Source organism: Egretta garzetta, unplaced genomic scaffold, assembly GCF_000687185.1.
Source record: "Egretta garzetta isolate BGI_Z169 unplaced genomic scaffold, ASM68718v1 scaffold62, whole genome shotgun sequence".
Lineage (NCBI taxonomy): Eukaryota > Metazoa > Chordata > Aves > Pelecaniformes > Ardeidae > Egretta > Egretta garzetta.
In genome coordinates, this window is record NW_009258947.1 from 2,777,567 (window position 1) to 2,803,992 (window position 26,426).

General features: G+C 37.7%; 1 protein-coding gene across 1 annotated transcript in view; it reads left to right on the top strand.

Moving 5' to 3' along the window:
• Nucleotides 1-24,631, top strand: part of TPO (thyroid peroxidase) — a 46,195-nt gene extending 21,564 nt beyond the window's left edge. The window contains 8 exon segments of the mRNA XM_035889912.1: nt 120-326; nt 6,675-7,190; nt 13,705-13,963; nt 14,482-14,652; nt 16,226-16,463; nt 20,267-20,475; nt 20,983-21,153; nt 24,471-24,631. Of these exon segments, the coding sequence (XP_035745805.1) occupies nt 120-326; nt 6,675-7,190; nt 13,705-13,963; nt 14,482-14,652; nt 16,226-16,463; nt 20,267-20,475; nt 20,983-21,153; nt 24,471-24,631 (1,932 nt within the window).
• Nucleotides 24,632-26,426: the final 1,795 nt, after the last annotated feature.

Sequence of the window (26,426 nt, forward strand, 5' to 3'; positions counted from 1 at the left end):
GGGGTGGTGGTGCAGGGAAAGATAGATTTTATCACTGTGCCCCCTGCTTCTTAGTGTTCTATCATTTTGTGAGAAGTAAATACTACTTGGCACTCAAGGTAAATTAGTTCTCTTCCCAGGTTCGTGAAGTGACAAAAAAAATTATTCACACGTCTAATGAGGCTGTTACTGAAGACAACCTGTACTCCGATATTATTATGGTGTGGGGACAATACATAGACCACGACATTGCATTCACACCCCAGAGCACAAGCAGAACCACCTTCCTAACGGGAATGGACTGCCAGACGACATGTGAAAAAGAAAATCCATGTTTTCCAATAAAGGTAAAATTCTAAATTATTTTCTTTCAAGAGAAATTCCAGGCTCTAAACAGGTGAATAAAGTGCATTAGTGATACACATACACTGAAATAACTATAAAGCAAATTGATAGATCATCCAGAAATACTAGAGCAGACAGTGATAGAAAAATTGAAATCCAGTGCAACTATTAAATGAAACAGGTAGATATTTAAATTGTTTCGTAGAGATAACAAACTTTAGCTAAGGTACTTATTACAAATGCCAAATTTTTCTAGTCCCCCCACAATGTTATTGTTCTCCTGCTTCAAGGTTTTGAGTTCCATGGAGGAAAATAGGGAAGTAGTCATAAATAATTCTGTTTTTAAATTGCCAGCCAGATAAAGTGAAAGGATCTTAACTTTACTCAGTGAAAGCAAAGATATTTCCAGCAGCTAATGCAAACTTTTGAAAAAAGCTGTTTCCAACGTATGTATAAAATGATCCTCAGGGAGTTGCTGAAGCTTACGAACATCACCTCTTTGCTTTGAGTAGATGGAAAACATAAATTCAAAGCCTGTTAGAGGGTTAGAAGATGCATAAATTGCTATAAATATAGGCTCTTGTATTCTTGTCTGATTATTTTAAAAGTATAGTCATTCCTCCACTCAAAATATTAAGTAGCAAAGTCAAACCACTTTTTTGTTTCTCAAAACACGGCCTGCCTGTCTCATGCTGCAGGAGAGGTCCATGCCCATTACAGCCTTTGGACTGATGCCCCCATCTCTATTCAGAGCAACCTAGATTACTTTCTTTAGGATTGGAGATTGATTACTGGCCAGCTTCTCTATGCACTGAAGCCAGTGTAGGGCATAAATTCCATAAGAATAGAAAACTCTTTTCCCTAGCAAAGTGTAATTGATAAGAATTCCACAGTCTCCTCTTGCCTTAAATGACTCATTCCACTTTCATTAAACAGAAAGCAAAATATTCTGCTAATTGTAATGGGAACTGAACCAGGTCTTGTGTTGAAGGATGTCTCATCTTCCATTTGGTGAGAAAACCTAAAACACAGGGAAAGCTAAGTGAAATTAATGACTGCCTCCTGTTTTACCACAGGCAGGCAAATTTCTCTCTCACCCAGCAGATATGGACTTTCAAAAGCCTGCAAGCATAGCTTGAGAGGATTCAGTAAGAGCACAGACTTCTTAAAGAACCACATCCTCAGGACACATATGAGGTATCACATGTCTGAGTGTTTGGGTAACCTAGTTTGGCAATTCTTCCGTAGTTCTGACAAAAATATCAAATTTCCATCTGGTGCAAGAAATTATTTACTCTGTTTATGCTGTAAAGTAATAGCCCTAGAAGGGTTCCCATTCCCAGCCTTATCAGGAGAGTCTAGGGCAGAATTCCAGTCCCTGACCAGCAGTGCTTTACAAGATACGCAAAGGAGGTGGAGTGTGTCTCCATCATGTGACACAAGGTGGGTATGTATTGACTCCCATTTTTAAAAAGACAATAAAACTGCAGTATAAAACTGCAAAAGTCTTCTAAAGCTTATGTTTTCTGTTTATGACATATTCTACAAGGCAGTGCAATTAGTTTTGTTTTTAAACTACAAAACCATCACATTTTTTATTACTAAATAGATTTTTAAATTGAGAACAGACTCATAATGTTGCCCATAACTTGAATCAAATGCGGATCACAGGGACCACAGAAGTCTAACCACTGAACCCTAAGTAGTTCCAGCCTAGAAATTCCATCTGCTTAAAAAGGAGGCAATTTAAGGGATCTTCTAAAAAGGACACCAAGGCTAACATTATTCATGTGGCAGTGGCATTATGGTGCAGAGAGAAAGAAGCTGCACAGATTACCATGGCATACACCCACAAGTGCATCCTTTGGTGCTCTAAAAAAAGGACATACTTTGGATTTCTGTCCTGGAGCTGTGAAGAGATTCATCACAGAGCAGTTTCAAGGATGCTCTTGAAAGCAAGTTACTTGTACTAAACCTAGCACTGAATGTAGCCTAGGAGCTGCTCCTGCTCAGCAGTATAGCCTGTCAGGGGAATGGGGTCAAGGCATCCCCATGGCTACCTTTAGTGTCTGATACTTAGAATGGCCATGGGGGGGACATATAAAAAAGTTCAAATGCAAACCAGTAAGTATAAGATAAGTTTCCTAACTTGTGGATTCATTACTTGATCACAGTCCCATGAATCTTTTAGCTCCATTTTGTTATTTTTCATTTATTCACAGCTTAAAGAGGGACAGATATGAAAACGGTTGGGGTTTTGCTATACTATGTCTAGTATTTTGTGACTGGTTTTGTGAAAGGCAAAGAATAGACACAGTGCCTGTAGTCATTAGTGTGACCAGAGGAACTATTTTTTGCACACTGAAACAAAATGCTATTTCCCCCGAAAACTGATTTTCTATGTGAAATTTTAAGCAAAACTAATCTCCACCAATTAAGTATTTGGGAAACAGCCACAGTTAGTTCTGTATGTTCGTTTTGTGTATGAAGAAACTGTGGTTGGTTTCCAAAGACAGTGAAATCAATAACATGTTATCCAACAGCGTAAACATAGAGGCTGCAGTTTGTGCTCTTGCTGTGTTCCTAGAATGGTGGCACCCAAGGGAGAATCCACCCTGAGGAAAGGACAACCATGCTTAGTGCCATGCGCTTTCTCTGGGGGTTTCACTGGGGAAAGGGAGATCCTGACTGTGCAGGTCAGGGAAGCTGCCTGGAAAATGTTCTGAGTTAATGTAATTCAATGAAGGATTGAAAGCTGCTGTAGTGCATTAATATTAATAACAAGTGTAGGTAAATGATTCATAGGTTAGCAAGAACCATTATGATTTTCTGTTCTGGACATTTTCATAATAAAGGCTATAAAATTTCACCCAGTGATTCTCACTTCAAATCTGTAGCATATGGTAGAGCCCAAATATCCTTTTTCTGTATCTTTTCAGAATCCAATAATGTGAAAAAAAAAAAACCAGAAAAAATCACTATCTTTAGTTTATACTTCTTTTACAGCAGCCTGACACATGGAGCAGGGTTGCGGAGATAACCTGTCATTCCTCAGATGATTATTTCAGCTTAAGGCTGAGATGCAATGAGGCATTAGAAAGACTTTCATAGGACAGCTACTGACTTTATTCAGTATTAATTACATTGCTGACAATAAGTTAGACGTGGCGCATACACATAGTAAGATTCAGTCCTGAAAAGCTTTCAGAGAGTTAGGTCAGATACAAAAAGGTGGAAAAGCCCCAGAAAGGAGAGGTGATTTGCAGAATGTGACATATAACATGATGGGTTACTGTGTCAGCTACGAATGGGTCCGTCTGTGTGCACTCCACAACCAGCAAAGCAAGCCTCTGCTTTTTTCTTCTGCATTTCAGAGGTAGCAGCTCACTGTCGGATGGGGTCACTGACCCTCCTCCAAGTTTCACAAATAAACATTCATGTTTTCCTTATTGGCAAACTTTCATAGACCATAAGAGAGGTTTTCTTTTAAGTCTACAGCGAAAATCCTTTTACAAGGTCATTTCCCGCAGAATAAATTCACAGTAAGAAAGACTTTTCTTTAACTGAAATGACAGTTTAGGCATTGTAGTACACTGAAACAATTGGTGCCTTTCATTTTCCTACACAAAAAAAAATTTCACCGTAAACAGGTTTGACCATGCATATAGAATAATGGTTTAAATCAATGTGCAGCTATAGTAGGAAAACTATTGTGGCCAGAGAGGGGTTTTTTGTGAGTTTTTTTGCTCTAGAATTATGCAAGGCAGAAAAAGAATGGATATGGATATTCTGCATTAGTTTTGGAGAAAAACGTGATTCTGTGCCCCTTTCAGCAGAAAAGGGTCTTCTTTTTTTTTCTCATATTATTTTTGATGACATTTGAATAAAAACACAAGGAACCTCTCATTTGCACGTTCAGCTGCTGACTGCACGCTACTTATCCCTTGAAAAGGGAAAGGACTGCGTTAAGCGGTTCTGACAGCCCCTTAATGTTCATTACTGCTGTTTTTCTCCACTGGGGCACAGAACGGTTTGAACTGAAATTGCAGAGGCAGTTAACTAAAGATTATTCACTATGAACTTCATTTGCTGTTGATATGGTTTTTTGTGAGCCTTGCTGTTTCACAACTTAAAGGCGGTTCATACATTTTTTCCTCAGTGATACCTGAATTCTTCCAGGCTTTCCTGATAAATAGAAGCAGGAGGCACTCAAACACATACAATGCTGTGGCAGGTATTTGTAGTCTGAGAACAGTTAAGAGGCTTATTATACTGATATTATAATCATTTAATAATAAGAACAGCAAGAGACTTCATAGTAGAGACAAATACTAAATAGAAAACCCAAGACAGAGAAATTACAGATTTCAGCAATCAGTAAAAGAAAGAAAGAAAAAGGAAAAGAAATTGCATAGTTCCTTCAAAAATAAGCTTTGATTTGCTAAAACCTAATTAGCGAAGAAATACTGGTAGAATTTCTTTACCAAACAAAATTTGAAAACCAAATTAAACCCTTTCTTAACTTAAATGTTTTATTGGTATCAATTCCTACTGTCATGAGTTCTCAGCAGTAAGAACATTTTACTTGAAGTAATAAATGAGGTAATGATGTTATTATATGAAGCTCATGAATTCTTTTTAGTAGGGCCAGCTGTGACAGGACAAGGGGTAATGGTTTTAAACTGAAGCAGGGTAGGTTTAGACTAGATATAAGGAAGAAATTCTTTACAATGAGGGTGGTGAAACACTGGAACAGGTTGCCCAGAGAGGCAGTGGAGGCCCCATCCCTGGAAGCATTCAAGGCCAGGTTGGATGGGGCTCTGAGCAACCTGATCTAGTTAGCGGTGTCCCTGCTCCTGCAGGGGGGTTGGACTAGATGACCTCTAGGGGTCCCTTCCACCCAAAACATTCTATGATTCTATGATTAATTCCTTTCCAAAGCTTCCTTATTACTTTTACCTCCAATTTAATAACCATTTTACCTTCACAGACTGGTCTTTGTATTATTAGAAGTACGAAGAAGAAATTGCAACTTTTTATATAACAGCTGCAGTATTCACTGTCTTCTGCCAAAGAATTTTTAAAAATTAAAAGCAAGGAGATAGAATAGAAATAAAAAATATTAGCTCGTGTCTGTGCAAAACATTTATTTTCTCTTAGTCAAATGTTTGAAGATTTTTTTTTTCTGAGATATTTCAGCAGCTTTAGTAAGTGTTATCTGTTCTTATTTCATGTTGATCAATTGTTAAGAAAACCCCAGCATTTTATTTCCTGAAGCTCACACTCCATGATTTTTATAACATTTCTAATTGAGGTTAATCTCTTTAAACTCTTGGAACTGACATGCTGGTATGATTAGTTGATGGTATGACATGCAGCGCTGTTAGAAATTGGAAATAATGTGCTTTTTAGAAAAACAGAGTTCATGAAGTCAACTGTGCGCGAGACAACAAAGATAGATTTTAGTTATTTTGAAAGCTGGCAGTTTTTGGTTTAGTGATGAACTTTATTCTTTGAAATAGAACTGATGTTCTGATTTTCCTTTTGGGCGTCCTACAATGCTAATTAAACAATTAAATATCTTCCTTCCTGTCCTCCTCAAAGAACTCTGCTGCTCGCCCCACACCTGTTAAGTTACTCACGCACCTTTTTCAGTGCTCTCCTGTGGCAAAACTTCTAGGTGTCTGGTTTGGGCTGTATTTTCCCCTAAGGACCTTACCTATAACCCCAGATCCAATTTGAGCATTCCCCCACGTTTCTCCCTTGCCCTTTACCTATATTTGGAGTAGCTTACTCTGCAACAGGTCGGTTCAGACTCTATGAACGCTGACTTTCCAGCATCCACACAAATGCTAGATTACCATTTGACCTCAGCCTCTTGTCTGTGTGTGGGTCAAACTGATAAAGGACTGGGAAGTCTTTCATTTGTCAAAGGCTATGTTCAGCCTTTGCTTTTTATAAAGACAGTCAGAATTTAATACTTGTAAGACAGCTGTCACTATAAAATAATGTGGGGGAAGGATTATGGGGGACTGGCAGAAAGCCAAGTGAGTAATTACATATGCTTTTTTTAGTTAGGAAACTGGATTAAAATTAGGTATCAAAACAAAGTTTCACAGCATGCTGTTGTAGACATTGAAACTCTTCGATATGTTTTTATGTATACATGTAAACCTACTGTTTCACTTGGTGTTTAGTAGAACATAATTTGACGAGATGTCACTCCAGTAGATGAGATCTGAACAACTGAAAACTGAGACAGAAGATGGAAATATTTACACAAGGCTTAATTCAACATCCACAGCTGTTACCTTCACCTCAGAAAATACACGGTGTTTTTTTTCATGCAGGTGAACGCCAATGATACATTAACTACAGGTGTGGATTGCCTGCCCTTCTACCGCTCATCTCCTGTGTGTGGCACTGGTGATCATGGTATTCTCTCTGGAAATCTATCAGCACTAAATCCAAGGCAACAGATGAATGGCTTAACTTCTTTCCTTGACGCGTCTACCGTTTATGGCAGTACCCCTGCCATTGAAAACAAACTGAGGAACTTCACAAGCAAAGAAGGACTTCTGAGAGTAAATGTTAAATATTATGATAACCATCGGGAATACCTGCCTTTTACAGACCGGATCCCATCACCTTGTGCACAGGACTCGAATGCAAGTGAAGGTGAGAGGATTGAATGCTTTATGGCTGGGGATAGCCGATCCAGCGAGGTCACGTCTCTGGCAGCTATGCACACCCTGTGGCTGAGAGAGCACAACCGCCTGGCCAGAGCCCTCAAAAACATCAACGGCCACTGGACTGCTGAGACAGTCTACCAAGAAACACGAAAAATAGTCGGTGCTCTGCATCAGGTTGGCTGCTTATTTGCTTATCTACACATTGCAGTGAATATCTTAGAACTGATCACAAAACTTCAAATGTCTTTCCTTGGAGATGATGTTACCTTTTCTTTGCCACCTGTTTCTGTGCTTCAAATTCTGCATGTTCAAAGTTTGTTCTGTTTTCCACTTTCCTGAGTGCAATGTCCTTGTCCTTAATCCAGACCCTTCAGTGCTCTGATTTTCATGGCAGTTTCTACTCACTTCCTCTTTCTGCAAGCTTCTCTAGTGTCTATTTTGTCTATTGAAGAGGCCTTTTCAGATGTATTTCTTTGTAGTTTGTTTTTGGTAAAGGAAACAATGTAAAAGTAAAAGCCCCTTTAGCTTGCATGGCGTCAGGGGAGCATCCATCTTGGTGGGTTTCACACCTGGGCTCGGGGTCTGGCCACTCTCTCTGGTGGCCTTGGGGAACAGATGATCCTGCGAGTCCATTTTCAATGGTTTGGTTACTCAGGTTACTCTGCCTAATGTTGCTAATTTGAGCCTCATCAGGGCTTTTGCATTTGTGGAGATTCACCTTTAATCAGACAACCTAAGAAACCATGATTCAGCCTGTCTGCTATAATCCATAATTCTGTATGAGCAATATCAGGACCAGAATAATCTGAAGGCTAGGGGACTTTCATACACTTTCTGATTTTTACAAACACATTTTTTTAGTACCAAAAAGATACTTTTTTAAAGATGAATTGGGTAAGGAGGGGGGAAAATGTCACTATTCTGATAAAACACTTTTCCTTTCTTCTGCCACAATTTTTAGTCAGCAGTATATGCAGAATGTCTCTTTTAAGAAACCACCTGCGTTCTCTGGTATGCTGTTATTTGCACTTAAAGCCAGATAACTTCAGAAAGGTAACATACTTTATTTAATGTATTTAGCCAGCCCTTTTGAATAGTTTATCTTTTATATATATATATTTTGGTTACATTAACAATGTCATCTTCTTTGGTGTAAAAGTGCTGTTTGCATTAAAATAATGGCACTGACAAGTCAGAATGGTTTTTAATACTTGTTAGAAGAAAAGTGCTAATCCAAAAGTAGGCTTCTGTCGATTCATACACTTCTGATTTACGTCCAGTAACATTACAGCCTGGAGGAAAATACTTCGTGCAAGGCAATATGCTACATGAATCTGGGCTACTCATTATCTCTACCAGTATCACAGACTAATGAGATTTGCCTATGGCTCATTAGAAATGTGTTTGAGTTATATCTAGCTGGTTCAGAGACATTCATTCAGGAGAGATAATTGGAGTATCTCTATTAATGTGGTATGCTAACCAGCACGCTAATGACAGCTCTAGCTGAAGTTACCTTGAGACTTCCACTCTAAAATTTAGTTTCAGTTGCTACATATTTCTAAAATAATTCCTTTCTGGAATGAATACTTTCAAGTGTAATTTTTTTCCTGTGGATGTGTAATTATAGAGAATTTAACAAAAAGCCTTCCCTTCTTTCTAGAATAAAGAGAATGAAAAAAAAATATAGAGAGACCATACTTTTCCTCCTAGATGCTTTTTTGGCAGCATAAATGTGGCAATGTTTAGTAATATGTGGCATTAGTAATATATGGCTCTAGTGGCAAATGTTTAGTAATAGAAACTTGTCAAAGTTACCAAACATAACAGTTGCCTCTGCATATCCTGGACAAAACAGATTTTTTTTTGGTTGAATTGTAGGCATGTTTCACCGATAAGTAGTAGTTTACATAAGACAAAACAGTGGCTAACTCTTCCCTTATATTTTATGGGAGTGACACATGCTTAACTCTAAAGTGTGAACACTGCAGTATACAATGGTAAAAATATATACCCTGATTTTTTTAGTGTTTTGTGCAAAAAGACAATTTTTCATTGTTGTTTACTAACTGAAATGAAACTACATGCTTCCTTTGCTTATCTCTGTTTTGACCTAAGAAAACAGAATAAGGAGACTTAAGATTCCTCCTTTTAAGCTACCTGTAAGAGAACAGTTTTAAATTGGTTTCCTTTAAACAAAAAATGTAGACAAAACAGAAAAAATGCTCAGTTGTGCAACTGCTACAGTCTTAACATTGCTACTTGGTACATACGTGGTTTGCAGGATGCAATTGCATGCACATGTGCTGTTCCTCCCAGAGACCATACCCCCGAATGTGCCATTTGGATTGTGAAAGCCAGATAATGTGGCACTAGTCACAGTGAGGCAGGAGTTTTGCAGATCAATCTGAATCAAATCCTCTTTGATTTATTACAGTAGCAGAGAACCACCTCTGAATTAATGGTGTTACTGCCAGTTGATCCCAATTACAGCTGACAACAGCCTTTAGTTTTCAGTGTGTATATAGGTGTGTTTTTCACTTCCTTCTTGTGTTCTCTGAACACCTTGCATCCCTGCTTCTCTGCCATGACCTGAGGCACAGGTTGAAAGTGGGCATCTTCTGAGGCTGACGTACTTTAACTTAACTACTATTGGGTTCAACATGGCTAACTTGGATGAAACTTTTCTGTGAAATTAGATGATTAGCTGACTCCTCTCAGAGCTTAAGCTCTATGAAATGATAAAAAACAAAAAAGATAAATAATAGCTATTATAAAAGAATATATTGCATACTGTCATAACTCATGTTTATAAAGAGTATAGTTCAGGCTATTAACAGAATTATAACAATGTGTTTATTATTTATCAAAAATTGAACTATCATAAAATCATCCTTTGCAGAAAAGTTTAGGATTTCATCTGTAAATCCTTTAATATCTACAGTGAGAACTTCAAACCGACTGTGCTTACCACTTTAATGAATTAAACATCATTTCTGTGTTTGATTGCTCTCTATTATTTCTGCAATCTTTCCCAAGTGCAGGAGCTTCATTTAATTGGCTTTTCACAATCTCAGTGAGATACTATTCCTTTGCTGTTACCTCTGGCCAATGGCAAAGACAAGTTGGCCTTATTCTTATGATGTTTCATATATTTTTATATTGCCACTTCCAGCTTTTTTATTTATTTATTTATTTATTTATTTATTTTCCTTTTCCATTCATTTTGTCCCATTCACACCTACTAAAAAAAAAAGCAGGTTCTCCTAGAGCATGTTACACAGGACATCGTCCAGGCAGGCTTTGAATATCTCCAGAGAAGGAGCCTCCACAACCCCCCTGGGCAGCCTGTTCCAGTGCTCTGTCACCCTCAAAGTAAAGAAGTTTTTCCTCATATTCAACTGAAACTTCTTATGTTTCAGTTTGTGCCCACTGCCCCTTGTCCTGTTGCTGGACACCACTGCAAAGAGTCTGCCTCCGTCCTCGTGACTTCCATCCTTAAGATATTTGTATGTGTTGATGAGGTCCCCTCTCAGTCTTCTCTTCTTCAGGCTGAACAAGCCCAACTCTCTCAGCCTTTCCTCGTAGGGGAGGTGCTCCAGTCCCTTTATCATCCTTGTTACTCTCCTCTGGACTCTTTCTAGGAGTTCCTCATCTTTCTTGAACTGGGGAGCCCAGAACTGGACTCCAGGTGGGGTCTCACTAGGGCAGAGTAGAGGGGGAGGATAACCTCAACCTCCCTCGACCTGCTGGCCACAGTCCTCTTAATGCACCCCAGGATACCATTGGCCTTCTTGGCAACAAGGGCACACTGCTGGCTCATGGTCAGCACAGCTGCTTTCCAGCAGGTCAGCCCCCAGCCTGTGCTGGTGCATTTGAAATAACTTTTAACATGAACAACAATTCTCAAAAATAATCTGAAATTATGTAACCTATTTCCAAATATCTAATGCACGGCTGACTTCTGCTGGAGGTGGCCAGCCTAGAGGCAAACCCAGCCAGGATGCTCACTGAGTTCATGAGGAAATTGGGAACGCCCGTTGTAATTTTGCCTTCTCAATGAGAGGGATGCTGACTTTCACACTAACAGCCTGTTTAACCTGGAGTATTATTGTGTTGGCAGGTCAGGATGCATTTACTTTTCTATAAATAGTGCACATGTGAGTCATGATATGATGTCAAATGTGTACAAAGCCTTTTCTGACAGTTGCAATCACTCAGATTCTGTTTCTGACTGAATACTTACCAAAAGATTGCTGAATTGCTAGGAAATAAGAATTTTATTTTCTCTGATATGACTAAATCAATAACATTTAAATACTCTCAATCCCTCTGGTACTGTCTGGTCATATAGACCATTAAAGTGATTTAAATATTGATCATATGGGTTTCTGTTTAAAAGACAGTGCCCATTTGTCATCATTTTTCACTGAATTATACCATTGAAACTATTACCCCCCCAAGACAGTAGAAATACAACATGTTAACTAAAATTAATTTCTTCATGAGACTTCTGTGGAGCTTGGAGTTGATGTTATGATGTGCTGAATGTCTCCTAAGAGGAGCTTGGATCACCACTAATCTCATAAATGTCACAAGGAGTTGAGACCACCCAGTACCTTGCAGGTCCAGACTCACTATATCCACATAAATCCCTTATGCTGCTACAAACACCTGAAAGTTAACTTATAATTCATAAATAGACTCAAAGTAAATAATAAATGGTAGAGAAGTTCATTGTACTTGTTTGCAATTTATTTTCTGTATAGACCCTTTCTGGCTCTGATTTTACCGACGTATTTTTAGACAATATTCCTTTTTTTCCACAGGAGAAACTCAGTTCTTGAAGGAACAGTCTATTGAAAGAAAGTATTATGCTTATTTATGCCAAATATGAAAGGAAATAAATCTTTCAAATCATTCTCTCAGAGCAGGGAGTGCATGCAAAAGAATTTTAACAAAAATAATTTTGATGTTTGTCAGCTGTTTACACCTTCTTTAAAACTTATATATGTGTCAGTTACGAGAGCTTGTAGCGAGCCTCTCCTTGACTTCACGCAGACGCTACATGCTGATATACTTTAGATATGGATCTCTGTCAGAATCCAGATTCTTTCTGGCAATATAATTTTCTGCTGTGCTAGCAACTTCTTCATAGTCTGAATTGCCTAAAAGTCCCCTCCACTTGGTGAAGCCTTATTTAGCCATTGGAAGTTTCCATCAAACAGATGCATCTCTTGGCTCAAGGCAGGCATAAGACCCCTTTTTACCTTAGCCTTTTAATTTTCATGTCTTGAAACAGCAATCCCTCTTCCCCCACCAAGGAAATAAGAAATGAAGATCTTACCTCTGGAGCAAATGAAAAATCTGAACTGCCCTTTCCTTTGGGGAATCTGGCCTTTATGAGCAGTTTAGCTTAGGATTTCATTTACAATGCACCAAAATATGACAGCCATATCAGGATGTTTGCGTCCGGGGCTAACCTAGTTCTATTTAAAATCTTCGCTTGTAAAAGCTAACTTGAGGTTAACCTCTCAAATGACAGTGTCAATACTAATTTCTAACAACTATTTTATTTTCTTCATATGTTGTATTAAAGTAGCTGTAAAAGAATTCTAACATATTGTCTTTCAAATATTTTGTTCACTGCATGACCTAACCTGACAACGTAAAGAGGTTATTACCTCTGCCTTCTGAGGAAAGTGAACAAATTCTGCAGGGGTTTGCTTATCTCTGTGCTCTGCCTAAAATAAAGATACAATTTTTTCAAAAGGTCATTTTATGCCAACTAGCTTTTCAATATGCATTATATCAAGCTCAAAATACATTTGTCTGTATATTTTATTGCACAATATATTGAATCTATAAGGTATTTTATTCAGTTCATTATGCTTCATATTCATCCCATTATGCTTTATTGAGTGCAATGTAATCTTTAACCTATAATGCACTTTCATTCTATTTGGTACATTAGATCATTTCCCCCGTTTTTTTGGGCCATGATTACTCATACGTTTTTTCCATGTGACTGTAATGTTATTACATTATAAAATGTTTGACAGAAGGTGTTTATCAGCACTTTCATTTCTGAAGTGTACTTTTTAGGAGTCTATAAATTGGCTTGAGTTTAGCATAAAATGTCTACCAAGGGATTCTGGGCACCAGTATTTAAAAGCCTGGTCACTTCCAATATTCAGTAAAGAGGATTTATTTCACAAATATACGTCTGAAAATAAAATATGTTTGTATCAACAACCATTCTTGAAATATTTTATAGTAATTCACATTTTCATTGCCATTTTAAAGGGCATTATAATTTACACCATCATAATCAGACCTTCAAATCTCAGCACACCTCCTGTGAGTTGGATTACCCCCATGGATTGGAAGTGAGCAACAGTGGAAATCTCTATTCAGGAGGCTTTGGTCTAGCATTTATGGTCAGAGCTAAGAGGAGCCTGGCTGTCATACTGCACTGAGCTGTGCCACTGATCCTCTCCAGTCATTTGTCTCCTTACTGCAAAGATAAGAATGATATTGTTTGCCAGATAATACTGCTCTTAGCCATGTCAAATGCTTGGAGACAGACGAGAGAAGAAAAAGGCATTAAGCATGTGGGAATCATTACTATTAATCTATAAAAACTTTGAATGATAAGTGTTTCTTTTTCTTTTTTTTTTTTTTTCAGATTATTACTTTAAGAGATTACATTCCCAAAATCATTGGTCCAGATGCTTTTAATCTGTATATTGGCCTTTATACAGGTTATGATCCCACAATGAATCCTACAGTTTCTAATGTATTTTCAACAGCTGCTTTTCGTTTTGGTCATGCAACAATCCAACCAATAGTAAGGCGATTGAATGCACAGTATTTAGATGATCCACAACTCCCACATCTTCAGTTGCATGAAGTTTTCTTTAGTCCCTGGAGGCTCATTAAAGAAGGTATGCTTTTATTTTAAATATTTGGGGTTTTTTTTTCCAGAATATTATAACTTTTTTCAAAGTTACTTATCCTGAATTAGGAATAGGAATATTTATTTAATTGCATCACTGATTTAAGTTATTACACTGGTTCCAGAACATTAACATGAACTGGAACAATTATTCTGATTTAAATAGTTCTCTGAATCAGAAAGGAGTTATTCTCCAAATTGAACCAGTCTGGTATATTGACAATAGATTGATGATTGATGATTGATGATGAAGCTATTTCATATCATTTTTCGTGGATGAATGTATTATCAGGTTGCAAATTTTCTTACACCTGAAGAAGCAGATGGAGCCTTTTCATAGCACTATTACTTCTATTTCAACCTGCAGCGCATTTTTGCATATGTTTGAATGTGAAAGCTTGTGGCTAATGTTTAAAAAACATAGAAGCACACATGATTCACATTTGTTAAGAAAGTTATAATGGTTTATATATAAGCTGTAATGTTATATTATCTTTTTGTTTCAAGGAGGCTTGGATCCTTTACTAAGGGGTCTTCTAGCACATTCAGCAAAACTGCAGGTGCAAGATCAACTACTGAATGAAGAATTAACAGAAAAACTGTTTGTGTTGTCCAATAATGGTTCACTTGATTTAGCATCGTTAAATTTACAGCGTGGCCGTGATCATGGACTCCCAGGTCTATAGATTTTTCTTGAATTTTCTCCCAGCTGGTAACTGAACTACAATTGCTTATATTTCTGATGTAATAATAAGCTTTTAAATAATAGCTTTAGTAACCAGAAAAGTAACTTAAGTCTCTTTTTAAATGTAAGTAGCCAATGTTTTTAACTTTGATGGAAACAAAATATTCCCCAGCATTTGAAATTAAAATAACCCATTAAGTCTGGAATCTGGAAGAACAGTACTAGTGAGTGGATCTGGGTATGCTCAGTGTTGGTACCTAAGGCTTGTTCTTGCTGGAACCAGCTCAAGAGGAGTGGGGTTGGCAGGCTGCCTCCAGCCTGTGGGACAGATCGACTTAGACACAACCTCAATGGCTCTACTGACCACAGAAGGTGTTGAGAGCGTCCAGAAGTGATGTAGATGGCTTATTTACACGTATATCTAATTTTGAGAAATATTACACATTTATTGCTGGTTTTTGCACTAGATTTCTTACTCCAGTCATCCCAGGGTAAGACTGAACTAACAGTCAGGGAGCATTAGCCCATCAGGTCATGGGTGTACTGGCTTAGAGGAAGGCTGCTAGAGCTTAGTTCAGCTTGACTGCATCAGCTGTTAAAAAATACAGTAGCTTCCCAGTCCTGTATAAAAACCTCTTACAAGCATGCCACAGCTTCTGAGAGCGGAGGCAGCAACCCTCAGCATGGTAGACAGAACCTCTTTCTTTTTCACTTCTAAAACTGTGTCCTGACCCCCTGCCCAATCAGACTGCTTGTCTGCATGAATAAGGAATAAAACTGGCTGCCCTTCTATGCTCTGAGCCTGATGTCGCACCCATGGAGGTAGGACTGACTGATTGTCAAAGGATGTTACGTCTCTGGGTGACAACCCTCTCTATTTCTCCTGTGCGACTCTGTGGCTAGGAATACACAAGTCGTTGGCCCTGGACAGTAGAAATGAAGCCTGACTCCGGCCTGGAGTTTAAAGCTCTCAGCTACACGAGAGTAGAAATGGAGATTTCATCTCCCAGATCAGAAATTAAAGTTTTATTGGGAGATGGGGGGGTTAATGCCAACGATTAAAAGAATGTAAAAGAAATATGTTTTCCAGAGAGCTGGACATGTGCCCTAGGACACTCTCCTTAGTAAAGTGCTTTAGTTACTAACTTCATTCAAGTTACTCCTTGCCCACTCTTCACCTAACTCCTATATTCCTACTCTGAAAATCTCAAGACACAGTGCATGCTCCTATTATGAGGGTTGGACTAGATGACCTCTAGGGGTCTCTTCCAACCCAAAACATTCTATGATTATCTATTATCATGTTTCCATTGCTTAAATATGGGAGAATTGTTTTAAACCTTTGTTCTCCTTCATGAAAATGACGGAGCAATTGCCTAACCTGTAGTTTCAGATCCTACCATTAATTTCTTGATCAATTTAACCAATAATAATAGGGCTATTTTTAGACATAATGGTCTATGACTATTATTAAGGTTGTCAGAATCCAGTGCTTATAAATTGATTAATTTCATATATCATGTTTAACAGCCAAGTCTAATCTTCCTTTCAACATAATACTTACAGGTTATAATGACTGGCGAGAATTCTGTGGCTTACCAAAACTGGAAACTCAAACTGACCTGAATACAGTAATAATGAATCACAACGTCACTGAAAAAATTATGGAATTGTACCATAATCCTAGCAATATTGATGTTTGGCTTGGTGGTCTCGTAGAAGACTTCCTTCCAGGTGCTAGAACTGGTCCCCTGTTTGCATGTATAATTGGAAAGCAAATGAAAGCACTAAGGGATGGTGACCGGTGAGTTTATTCATGTTGTTGAATCATTTGTGTAACATGCAGAAGCAATGGAGATTTTACAGATATGTGCAAATACTTCCCAGAACGTAAGACGTGATACTTAAACAGGCTTTAAACAAATTATTCCCTGCCACTTCCACATTTTCAACTTTGTTCCTTCAGTTTTGTTGGGTGAGCTTTTGCTTATTCTTTTTTGGTCTGTATATAATTTCAATTCCATATGATATGGAGATTGTTTCTGTGGTATTGAGATCCCCAACTTTGCACTCCTTGTGGAAATGCAAAGTGCCACCAGCAGTTAATTGTGCCAGGGGCAGCTAATGTCTGTTTGGATGGAGGTAGTAGTGTGCAGGCTTTAGCTATCCAGTCCCTGAGGGCAGCACTGGCCTCAGGGCCCTTGACTGGAAGAACCTCAACATTTTCCTTGACAGCCACAGCAAAGTCAGAAGGGATAGTCAGAGAACTGTAATTCAGGCTTCCTAGAGGGGATAATAAAAGCACCATGTACCTAGTCTCATGTGAACTGGGACTACAGAGTGCTCCCAGAATTGCCTTATCAGACACAAAATAGGATATCCCTTCACCCAACCCTGCACAACCACCATGATGATCTTGTGCCAGTTCAACCCTCCACACCAGGAAGACAGGAGAAATGCAGCTTCAGGTCACAAAGGGGTTCAAGATGCAGTTTATATCTTGCTTCTGGTCCTGAAGCAATTATAAAACCAACCTTTTTTTCATTTCCGTCATGTACTTGTGGCAGTAATTTTGAATATCATGAGAAGACTAAATTTAAATTGCTCACACCATACTAGCAGTGGTGTTTTAAGTACATCTGGTCCTTATATTCACCTTTAAGCTCCTCTCATAAGTCAATGTTGTGGAAAGAAACCGTTATGTAAATAAGCATCCGAGACAGAATTTAAATCTGAACTTTAAAAAATGTTAATTAATTAGCTCACAGGAAAAAGCAATGTTAACCTTAAAGGTGGTATCTTATTAGCACAAACAGTATAGACAACAAACATTCCACTCAGCTATGTTAAAAACGTGGTTGAAAGTCTTCTGAATCATATAGGCATATTTGTCCCTATCTGGGGAAGGATGATCTATCGAGGCCCTTCCAGCCTTGTTTCTATTATTCAGTGCCTTACAATGCTTATTATTCAGTGTCTTATGATGCTACTAGCATTAATTAATATTAAGCATAATTTAACATTAATGTCAAGTTGAGAAACAGAGAGTTCTAATAATAAAAGAATTCCCCAAGTTTATATCAGCTAACTTAAATGTGAAATGGTATTGTCATTAACACTATGATAAGGAACTATCTAAAAGAAGTTAGAAGTATGTAAAAACATGTTATAGTTGTCACACAGTAAGTATAAGAATGGAAAAGTCCAATTTTTATTGCAGTGCCTTGTCAGATAGAGTATTGGGTATTATCTACATCTGCACTAGTAACACTACATGCTTACTAGATACCTTAATTGACATGTCAGTAAGTAGGGATTTCAAAACATCTCTTCTAATGTACTCATTTAAGTTCAGAAATCAGGGTTAGGTGGAATTTTTGACTGATTGAACTCCATTCTGATAGCCTTAAAATCTTTTGTCAGTAATCAGTAATTTCTTTTTCCAGTGTAGTAAACCCAGGTACTGCCTTAACCTCAGCCAAATGACCTGGAACAAATTGTTTCTGTTCCATCAGCCTTGAGTTTCTTTTTCCATCTCTGCCTACTCTGAATCTTTTTGTGATGTCAGGATTTGCAATAGTTGGGGAAAAATTCTGAAGCTGACTTTGTCATTCTTTGCACAGGAGGGCTCACACCTCTTTTTTGTTTTATTTTATTTTATTTTATTTTATTTTTTTTCTTTATTACTCTAACCTTTAACATTCACCTGTAAAATTTTGGTCACCTGATACAGATGTGTTGGAATAACCTTTGTTAGAGTAAACACCTATCTGTTCTGCTGGGTAGATTAAAAATTATTTTCTGCTCAAGCTTTCTCAGCAGTGTAAGTAAAACTGAATTTTGTGATGAAAGTAGAATGGGTTTAAATGTACATGAAAGTGGAAATGACAGGTGTAGGAGAGCTGAGTAGAGCAAAGTTTCTGATGGCTTTGGTTGTGGGAAGGGGCCTGGGAACGGTTAGTGAAGTGTCAGGATGCTCTGAGAAGTTTGAGGACAGTGTGCAGGTGAAGGGTAGGAGGAAAGCACCTTTCTGCCTCTCTCCAGCCCCTCCCTATCTCCTGCATTTCTTGTCAGAGTGCTTGCTGAGGTGTGGGACATTCACTCCATCCCTGGTCCTGTAGATTGCCTCCTCCTCCAATACAGGCAAATTGTCCTGCTGTAGGTAACTAATTGCCCATAAAAGCCAGTTTTCTGAAATTTCACATGCACTTACTTTATTTAACCAGTACACTCCTGTTGGCAGCAGGGCCCAATTTGCCCTGAAAAGCCACCCCCCCAGAGCACACTAGCAGCCCTCATGTTCCCCAGAACACAAACAGGACTATTATTTGCATGGTACCATTTCAGGGGGCTCATAAAAAACCTAACATGGTGCCCACATGCCAGGTTTGCACAGGGTCCACAGTCAACATTGCTGTTCCCTTCTGATCAGAAAAATGTAAACACAAACCCCACAGACTTTTCTAGAAACCCCAGCCTTGTTCCCCTGGTATTATGGATGCCCAAGTCTTGTGTTAAACCTGAGGTTAATTTGTATAGTGTGATCACATCCATACTCTACTGCTAGGTAGGTCCTAGAACATGTTACCACAAATCCTGCCTAGCATTTTGGAAAATCCTAATTGTCCTGAGTACCACAGGGAACTACCTTAGCAGTTTAGCAGTGCTTACCACTGTTTAATGTACTAATGCAGATGGGCTATTAAACTCACCAGAAACATATTTTTGCTATTCATGACATGTCTCTATGTACAAAATGTTTACCATTTTTTTCCGCAGTGTTTTCTTTCCCTTTCTTTTTATCTTTAAACATATCTGTACGTGTGTATGCACAGATATATATTATATATAAATATATCATTTAATAGATACACCTTTGTAGCACCAACTGGTTCTTCTGTTCTGCCACCATGCTCCCAATGTGACAAAATGGAAAAAACAGCTTCTCTCTGTTCCACCCAGTCCTCTTAGCTTACCTTTTTGTATGATCGAAAGCACAATTACTGTCTTACAATTTTCTACTATAATTGCTCTGCATATCTACAGCTTTCTTAGCAAATTAAGAACTCCATATTAAACAGAGGAGCATTCAGCAGTGCCTGTTTTCATAGCAACCATTTGGTAATGGCAAGCAGAATTCAAAAGCTATGGTGTGGGGAAATCTATTATGGCTACTCCTGTAATTCTCCTGTAATTTATGCTTAAAACAATTTAGGACTGTACAGTGAATGCTGGTGTGCATAAGATTAAGCATCCAGTTCAAAAAAATTAGTTCCAAGTTTTTGTGTCAGGATTGTAACTTTTTTTGTGGCCCTGTATCATCAATGAAAAGCAATTCTGCAAATGTGAATAATGAATAGTTTTAACCAGCTGACTTTAACACATCATCCAAGTTGACCAGTATGTCAGACTCACACTACGGTTTTTGTGACTTTCAAGCTGGGTATGTAAGTCTGCAGGCCATGGTGTTTAGTTTTATTATTATTGTATTCATCTACATTTTTCTGTAATTCTTATTTTTGGTCTTTTACATAGGGTACTGTGAAACTAAGAATAATCAGCTCTTTGAATTTGATCTTTTCAAAATGTTTCTATCAATCTTTCTAGATTTTGGTGGGAAAATGATAATGTTTTCACAGAAGCGCAAAAGCATGAACTCAAAAAACACTCGTTGTCCCGCGTGATTTGTGACAATACAGGGATTTCTGAAGTGCCAGCAGATGTCTTTCAACTTGAAAAGTTTCCACAGGACTTTAAGCATTGTGACAGTATACCTGGGATGGATTTAGAAGCTTGGCAAGATTTCTATCAGGAAGGTAAGCTGGTAAATACAGGTCTTTTCTGACGGGAGAGGAGAGTAATCTGCAGTTAGAGCGCTGACCTTGGTTGTGGCAGATCTTGAGTTACTGGTCTGATGCAGATCTTCAGCATTTCTACCACTTAGAAATGGAATCTAGGTCTTTCCTTCTTTTTCATCTTCCTCTGTAAAAAAAATATAGTGTTTGCCAACTTCACTCTAATAACATGGCTTGTGATAGACAGTATGGCAATTTGGGCCGGAGTTTAGACAGAAAATATTAACTGAGAACTCTGTGGAACATACTGTTAGAAGATAATGCTATTTTTACAAGGATTATAAGTCGAAGATGACCTATTCCATATAAATTCTGTCCAGAAATGAAAAATTAAATTCTTGATCACCTTAAAACATGTGAGTAATTTCACTGAAGTTAATTTGTAACAGTAAGGGAGAATAACGTCCATTTTCAAGGGTAAGGTGGTAATTTTTTAAGAGTTTGTAATATAGTCTTTTTTATTTGTAGAGGAAATATGTGGAACACCAAAGAGTGTGGAAAATGGTGATTTTGTATACTGTTCAGAATGTGGAAAATCTACAGTGACTTATTCATGTCAATATGGATTTCAATTACAAGGAGAAGAGCAATTAACCTGCACAAGTAAAGGATGGAACTTCAAGGCTCCCATTTGTATAGGTAGCTATTTCTTTGCTGTTGTTTTTGAATTTTCTAAAAGCTAAAGTCCAGCACAGCTCATCAGAAGTGAACTCCCTCCTATGCTCTCTTGTAGTCAATCTTCTGGGTTTGTATGTACAATAACATGATAATGCGAAACTCTCCTTCCTCCAGAATTGCTCTCTCTCAATCTTTACCCATCCTGATTCAGCAATCAGGTTGATGATAAGAAAATGTCACTAAAATTACCTAATTACGCGAAAATGAGTCAATTAGCAACGAGTAGGAAAAAAAGCAGCAAATTGGATTTATACATTGCTTTTCCCAACATCCAACATAACAGCAAGACAGACAGTCGTCATTTTCCTAGCATTGTTTCAATGGATGCTCTAGATACAAAATGAGCTCAGCACCAGTAGTTCATGCATCTTCCTAATAAGTTAAGTAAAAATGACAAAGAAAAAAACCTGTGAAGTGAATAAGTGAAATTAAGCAAATTAATTATCACTTCAGTCCCAACCTCCCTCCCCCAAATAGCTGTGAAAAGATTTGCCAGAAGTGAATTACTTCTGCAGGTACAAAAGTAGAGCAAGTAAAAATTCAGTAAAAAAGATCCTGGTTTTTGACATTTCATGCACATTTTCAGGGGAATACTTTTCTGTTATTTTAATTATTCTTTTATCTTCTCTCTTCTTTTTGCCTTATTTTTACTGTTGAATAGAACAGGATAGGAAGAAAGAGAATGTAGCAAATATTTAATTACAAGACCTTCACTCTTCACAGCTATGAAGGATGAATTCTCTCCATTCACATTTCAAATGGGTGTGCTTATAAGGGGGTGTGTATGTATATATATTTATTTACATATCGTTATTTATATATATTTATTTTTATATATTTGTATATAAAAACACATATATATACACACACTCAAACTGCTCAGCTTTATAAGAACATGAGCAAAAATGAAACCTGAAAAGGCCATATTTAGGAATATATTATGGAAGGTGATAAATTAATTTGAATGCAAGTGCTGCAGCTGATCTGCAATGAAGTCTGCTTATCAGTATTTCTGTGACAGCAGAATAGAAAGCTATTCATTCTAATTGTATACCTGGTATGGAAAAAGTCAAATGAAATTTGCAGCTCTTTCCTTTATTCAAATCCTATTTATCCACTGAATTCCACCCACATAAATACCATATAAAGGAATAAAGCTGTTAAATGAATTATAATAAATTTTTTTTCAATAGATTAATGTTCTGGCAGCAAACTGAATAAATAAGTTATATGAATGAATCATTCCTTGTCCTAGTTTCTTTTAATATGTTCAGTAATGTAAACAAAACACTGTATATCTGCTATAGGAAAACAAGATGCTGCATATATTAAATAAGCAATGCCTTTATTAAAAGAAAACCATCAAAACCCACTTATGCAGATGCTACTTGAGTTTTACAGTAGAAAGCACTTTGTTCCATGCATGTCTGTGCAATGTGTTCTCATTCTTTTAAATGTTCAGCAAATTAGGAATAAGTCAAGCAATATAATGAGGAGGATAGAGCTTAGCATTTCTGCAGATGGTTTCAAAATTATATGCTGCTCTGGAAAAGACAGAGTGGCCTGCTGGCAAAAGCGTAGGAATCTGAGAGCTGTTAATTCCTGCTTACTAACTTTGGCTTTGACAGAAATCATTTCTATTGATTCAGGAAGTCATTTAGTGCTAGACTATGCTACCTTCCTTTATATTAAGGATATATCTTACTCTTGATAGATAACTGTTTACTTTGCTTTAATAAAGTATTGCTTTCTTTGAGTAGTAGGGTACGCTGACAAGATCTGACATGCGCTATTTAGTGATGGAAAAAAGATTTAGCTAGTTAACAGATAGCATGATTATGGATCTACAAAAGCTGAAATTGCACATTTGAATTACAGTGCAGGCAAAGCCTGTACAGGTTTTCCTTCCCAGATGATGACGAAGCCAGTGGGAGTCAACCCAAAATGTAGTCCTGAAGGCAGTAATACTTATTCAGAAATCTTCATCCTGAACAACAGATTATTTTCCTGCTGCAGAGAGGTGTTATGAGAGTTAGTGTTTCTTAAGGTTTCTGAAGTTTAAGATTATTCCTTGCATGATTATTCTTCTGACTGTCTCAATTGATGGCTAGCTTTGGACACAGCTACTGCTTTGTATTAAAATTTAAGGGAGGATCAGGCTTGATCCTATTTCCAATGACAGAATTTCCTAAGTGATCTGAGCGACAATGCTAAGCCAAGTCAGTAAATCATTCCTACAGGGTCAGTTTCTAATATTGATCAAAAAGAGCTACATAGCCTGAAGTAGCAGATCAAACATTGTATAGGGAAGGAAAGGAAAGGAATATAACCAAAAAGAGAAGGCACTGAAGGCTCAGTTAACTGCCCACATATGGACTTGCAGTGCTTCTCAGGACCATGGGTCAGAGACATTGAAGAACATGGCAATTAATATACAGCACTAATGGGAAATGATCTAAACCAGTGCTGGATACCTATCTTTAGGCAACTGAACCAAGTCCTGCAAGTAAATATTATGCAGAAAGAAGATGCAGAAATATGGAAAAGACTTCATTCTTTCCCTCATTGACTATTTTCTTTCCTGCACACCACACTGACTCCCATTTCATCACAAAATCAGAATGTGAGAATGAAAGGTCTTGAATGGCCTCAGGAACAAAATGATTATGTACATTTTCCAATGCATAATAGTTCATCTGTTCATCATTCTCCCAGGACATTGTCATTTCACAGAATTCACATAGCATCTAGAAACAACCATCTTTGCAGTGATATCACAGATTACTGTTATACATTTTGTATCCAAAGTTAACCTGAGTCCTTGGCTCCTCAAAATCATGCCTAGAAGTGTATAGAACTGTGTCAGTGTCACTATTTTCACTACCACTATAGAGCACATTATGGAAAAATTTTATAAAGGAACTCAAAGTCTTAGGACGTAAACATGTGCAAGAAGAGCTCTCAAGTTTCCAGTCTGCATTTTAAAAAATTCAGCCAATTGCCATTTGTAGCTTTTGGTGCATAACCAAATCAACATTTTTCTTTTTTCATCATTTCTAGCTTAAAAACAAAAAAAAATTAAAAATCAAATCAAAACAAAACAAACCTAACTTTGTGCTTTAAACACTAACAATGAGGATCTTTGGCAGTATCTATGTGTCACTGAAAATGTACAATATCTTTAATTTATAAATACTTGTAGAAGTTGTGTATGAGAAGGTAATAATCCTTCTCTGTAATTTTTAATGATTATTGATCAGTGTGTATTCATTTTGCAGACATCAATGAATGTGAAAATGAAATTAATCCACCATGCTCTCCTTCTGCTAAATGCATTAACACTAAAGGCAGCTACAAATGTCTCTGTACTGATCCTTACAAGCTGGCAGAAGATGGAAGAACATGCATTGGTAATGCTTGTGAACCTACTGTTCATTAAAAATTTCTCTGTTCTGTTTTACAATGCTGTAAAAATCATAAAATTGAGATTTATTGAAAAGCTATTAACATAACGTAAAAAACCTCTACACAGTCATGGGCATAAAGATATGGTAAGATTCTGTAAAGTAAATGAAGGTATTGAATAAAGAATACAGACACAGTAGTAAGCTTTTCAATTTCTATTCCTACCATATATAAATGACTAAGTATTTCCTGACAGTGTATATGAAGGGGGGATCAAATCTGTCTCGATTTCTCCTAGTTAGTATCTAAGTTATCATCTGAATCTTAACTAAGTTCCACCTATTACATTCCAAAACTGTTGCCCCTTTTAGGGCTAGTATAAATTATGCATTTTCTTGTTTTTCAGCTTTTCAGCATGCATGGAAGCTCTATTAGGTCTTAAGGTTTAGGTGGGGAGTATGAATGTAGTTGCACACTGGTGCTGAGCAATACCTGTTCTGGGGTAAGAGTGCTTAGACCTGTCAAAAGCTCCATGAAAACCTGTAATCCAAGCTCAAGTGGATGGACATCTACTTTACTTTAGTGCCTAAGGGAAGCACAAAAAGTTTAAAGTACTCAAATTTTGCATATTCAGTGCTGTATGCCACGCAATCATAACTAGACTGAATCTCACTGATGGCACATTTCTTGTTTCCCATTTCAGCAAATACCTTGGTTGTGACATGTGGGATTACACTGTCCCTTATTAGTGGCACAAATAACACTGAGGATGATAATTACCCGCCAAAAAAAAATTACCTTGTTGCAAACAAACAGATGTCTTCAATGATGTGGTGTATATCCAGTCAGTTTTCCAGTTGTGGTTCAGGACCACACGAGCATATTCCTTGAGTGAAACTTCATCCCTCAGAATAAGTCTTAAGTGAGGCCATGTTAGATCACCAAAGGCCCAGGAGTGAAGGACAGTGGGACACTGCACTAACACAGCAGCACTCTGGGCAGGCACATCAACAGAGGTACCTTCTCAACAGTGACTGTTGCTAGAAGGACCTACCTCTCTTTCTGTAGCAAATGCAAATGCAATTCCTCAGGGCCAACTCTTTTTGGGCTAAAACTAAAAAGGAATGATGGTAGTAATTCAGAGTTTAATCTTTTAAAATAGCAGAAAAATAGAAAAAAAATACCTTATTTGTAAGTATTTCTTATTTTCATTTACCGTTCATTCCTTTACCCATTCAAAGGTGGTCACATTTATTTATCAGTCTAAATCCAGAGACAAAAACCTGCCTTCAGATTAGCTTCTCTGGTGTTGAGCACAGCAAAGACAGATTATATGAGGACACTGCACTGGCATGAATGTAAGGCAGTTCCAAATATAAGATAAATTTTATATTTCAAGGGAAGAAATGAAAGTGCTTACAGTCAGTGCTACTGTGCCAAGTGATCGTTACCCCAGACCAAGTCAAATGTGCTTTTCAGAGCTTCATTGGATTTCTGACAACTCAAGAAAATGGGTGCAGGTACAGCCACCCAGGCCACTGCTGAATGTCTAGCATATAAGGTTAGCACCTTCCTTTAGACCTCAGTGGCTAGAGAAGCTTGTCATCTCCATGGACCCCCATGGACCCATCCTTGCATGTTATGCTAAGGCTTGGTTTGTTGCATCTCTGGAGTCAGTCATTAACAGTTGCTGCTATGTGACACACATTGCTTCCTCTTAGAGCTTAAAGCTATGGAAGAAATCATCCATTGACAAATGAGTGGCAAAATTTGGCAAGTGATTACCTGGGTCTCCCTTGCATTCTCTTATAGAAATAACGAGAGTTCCT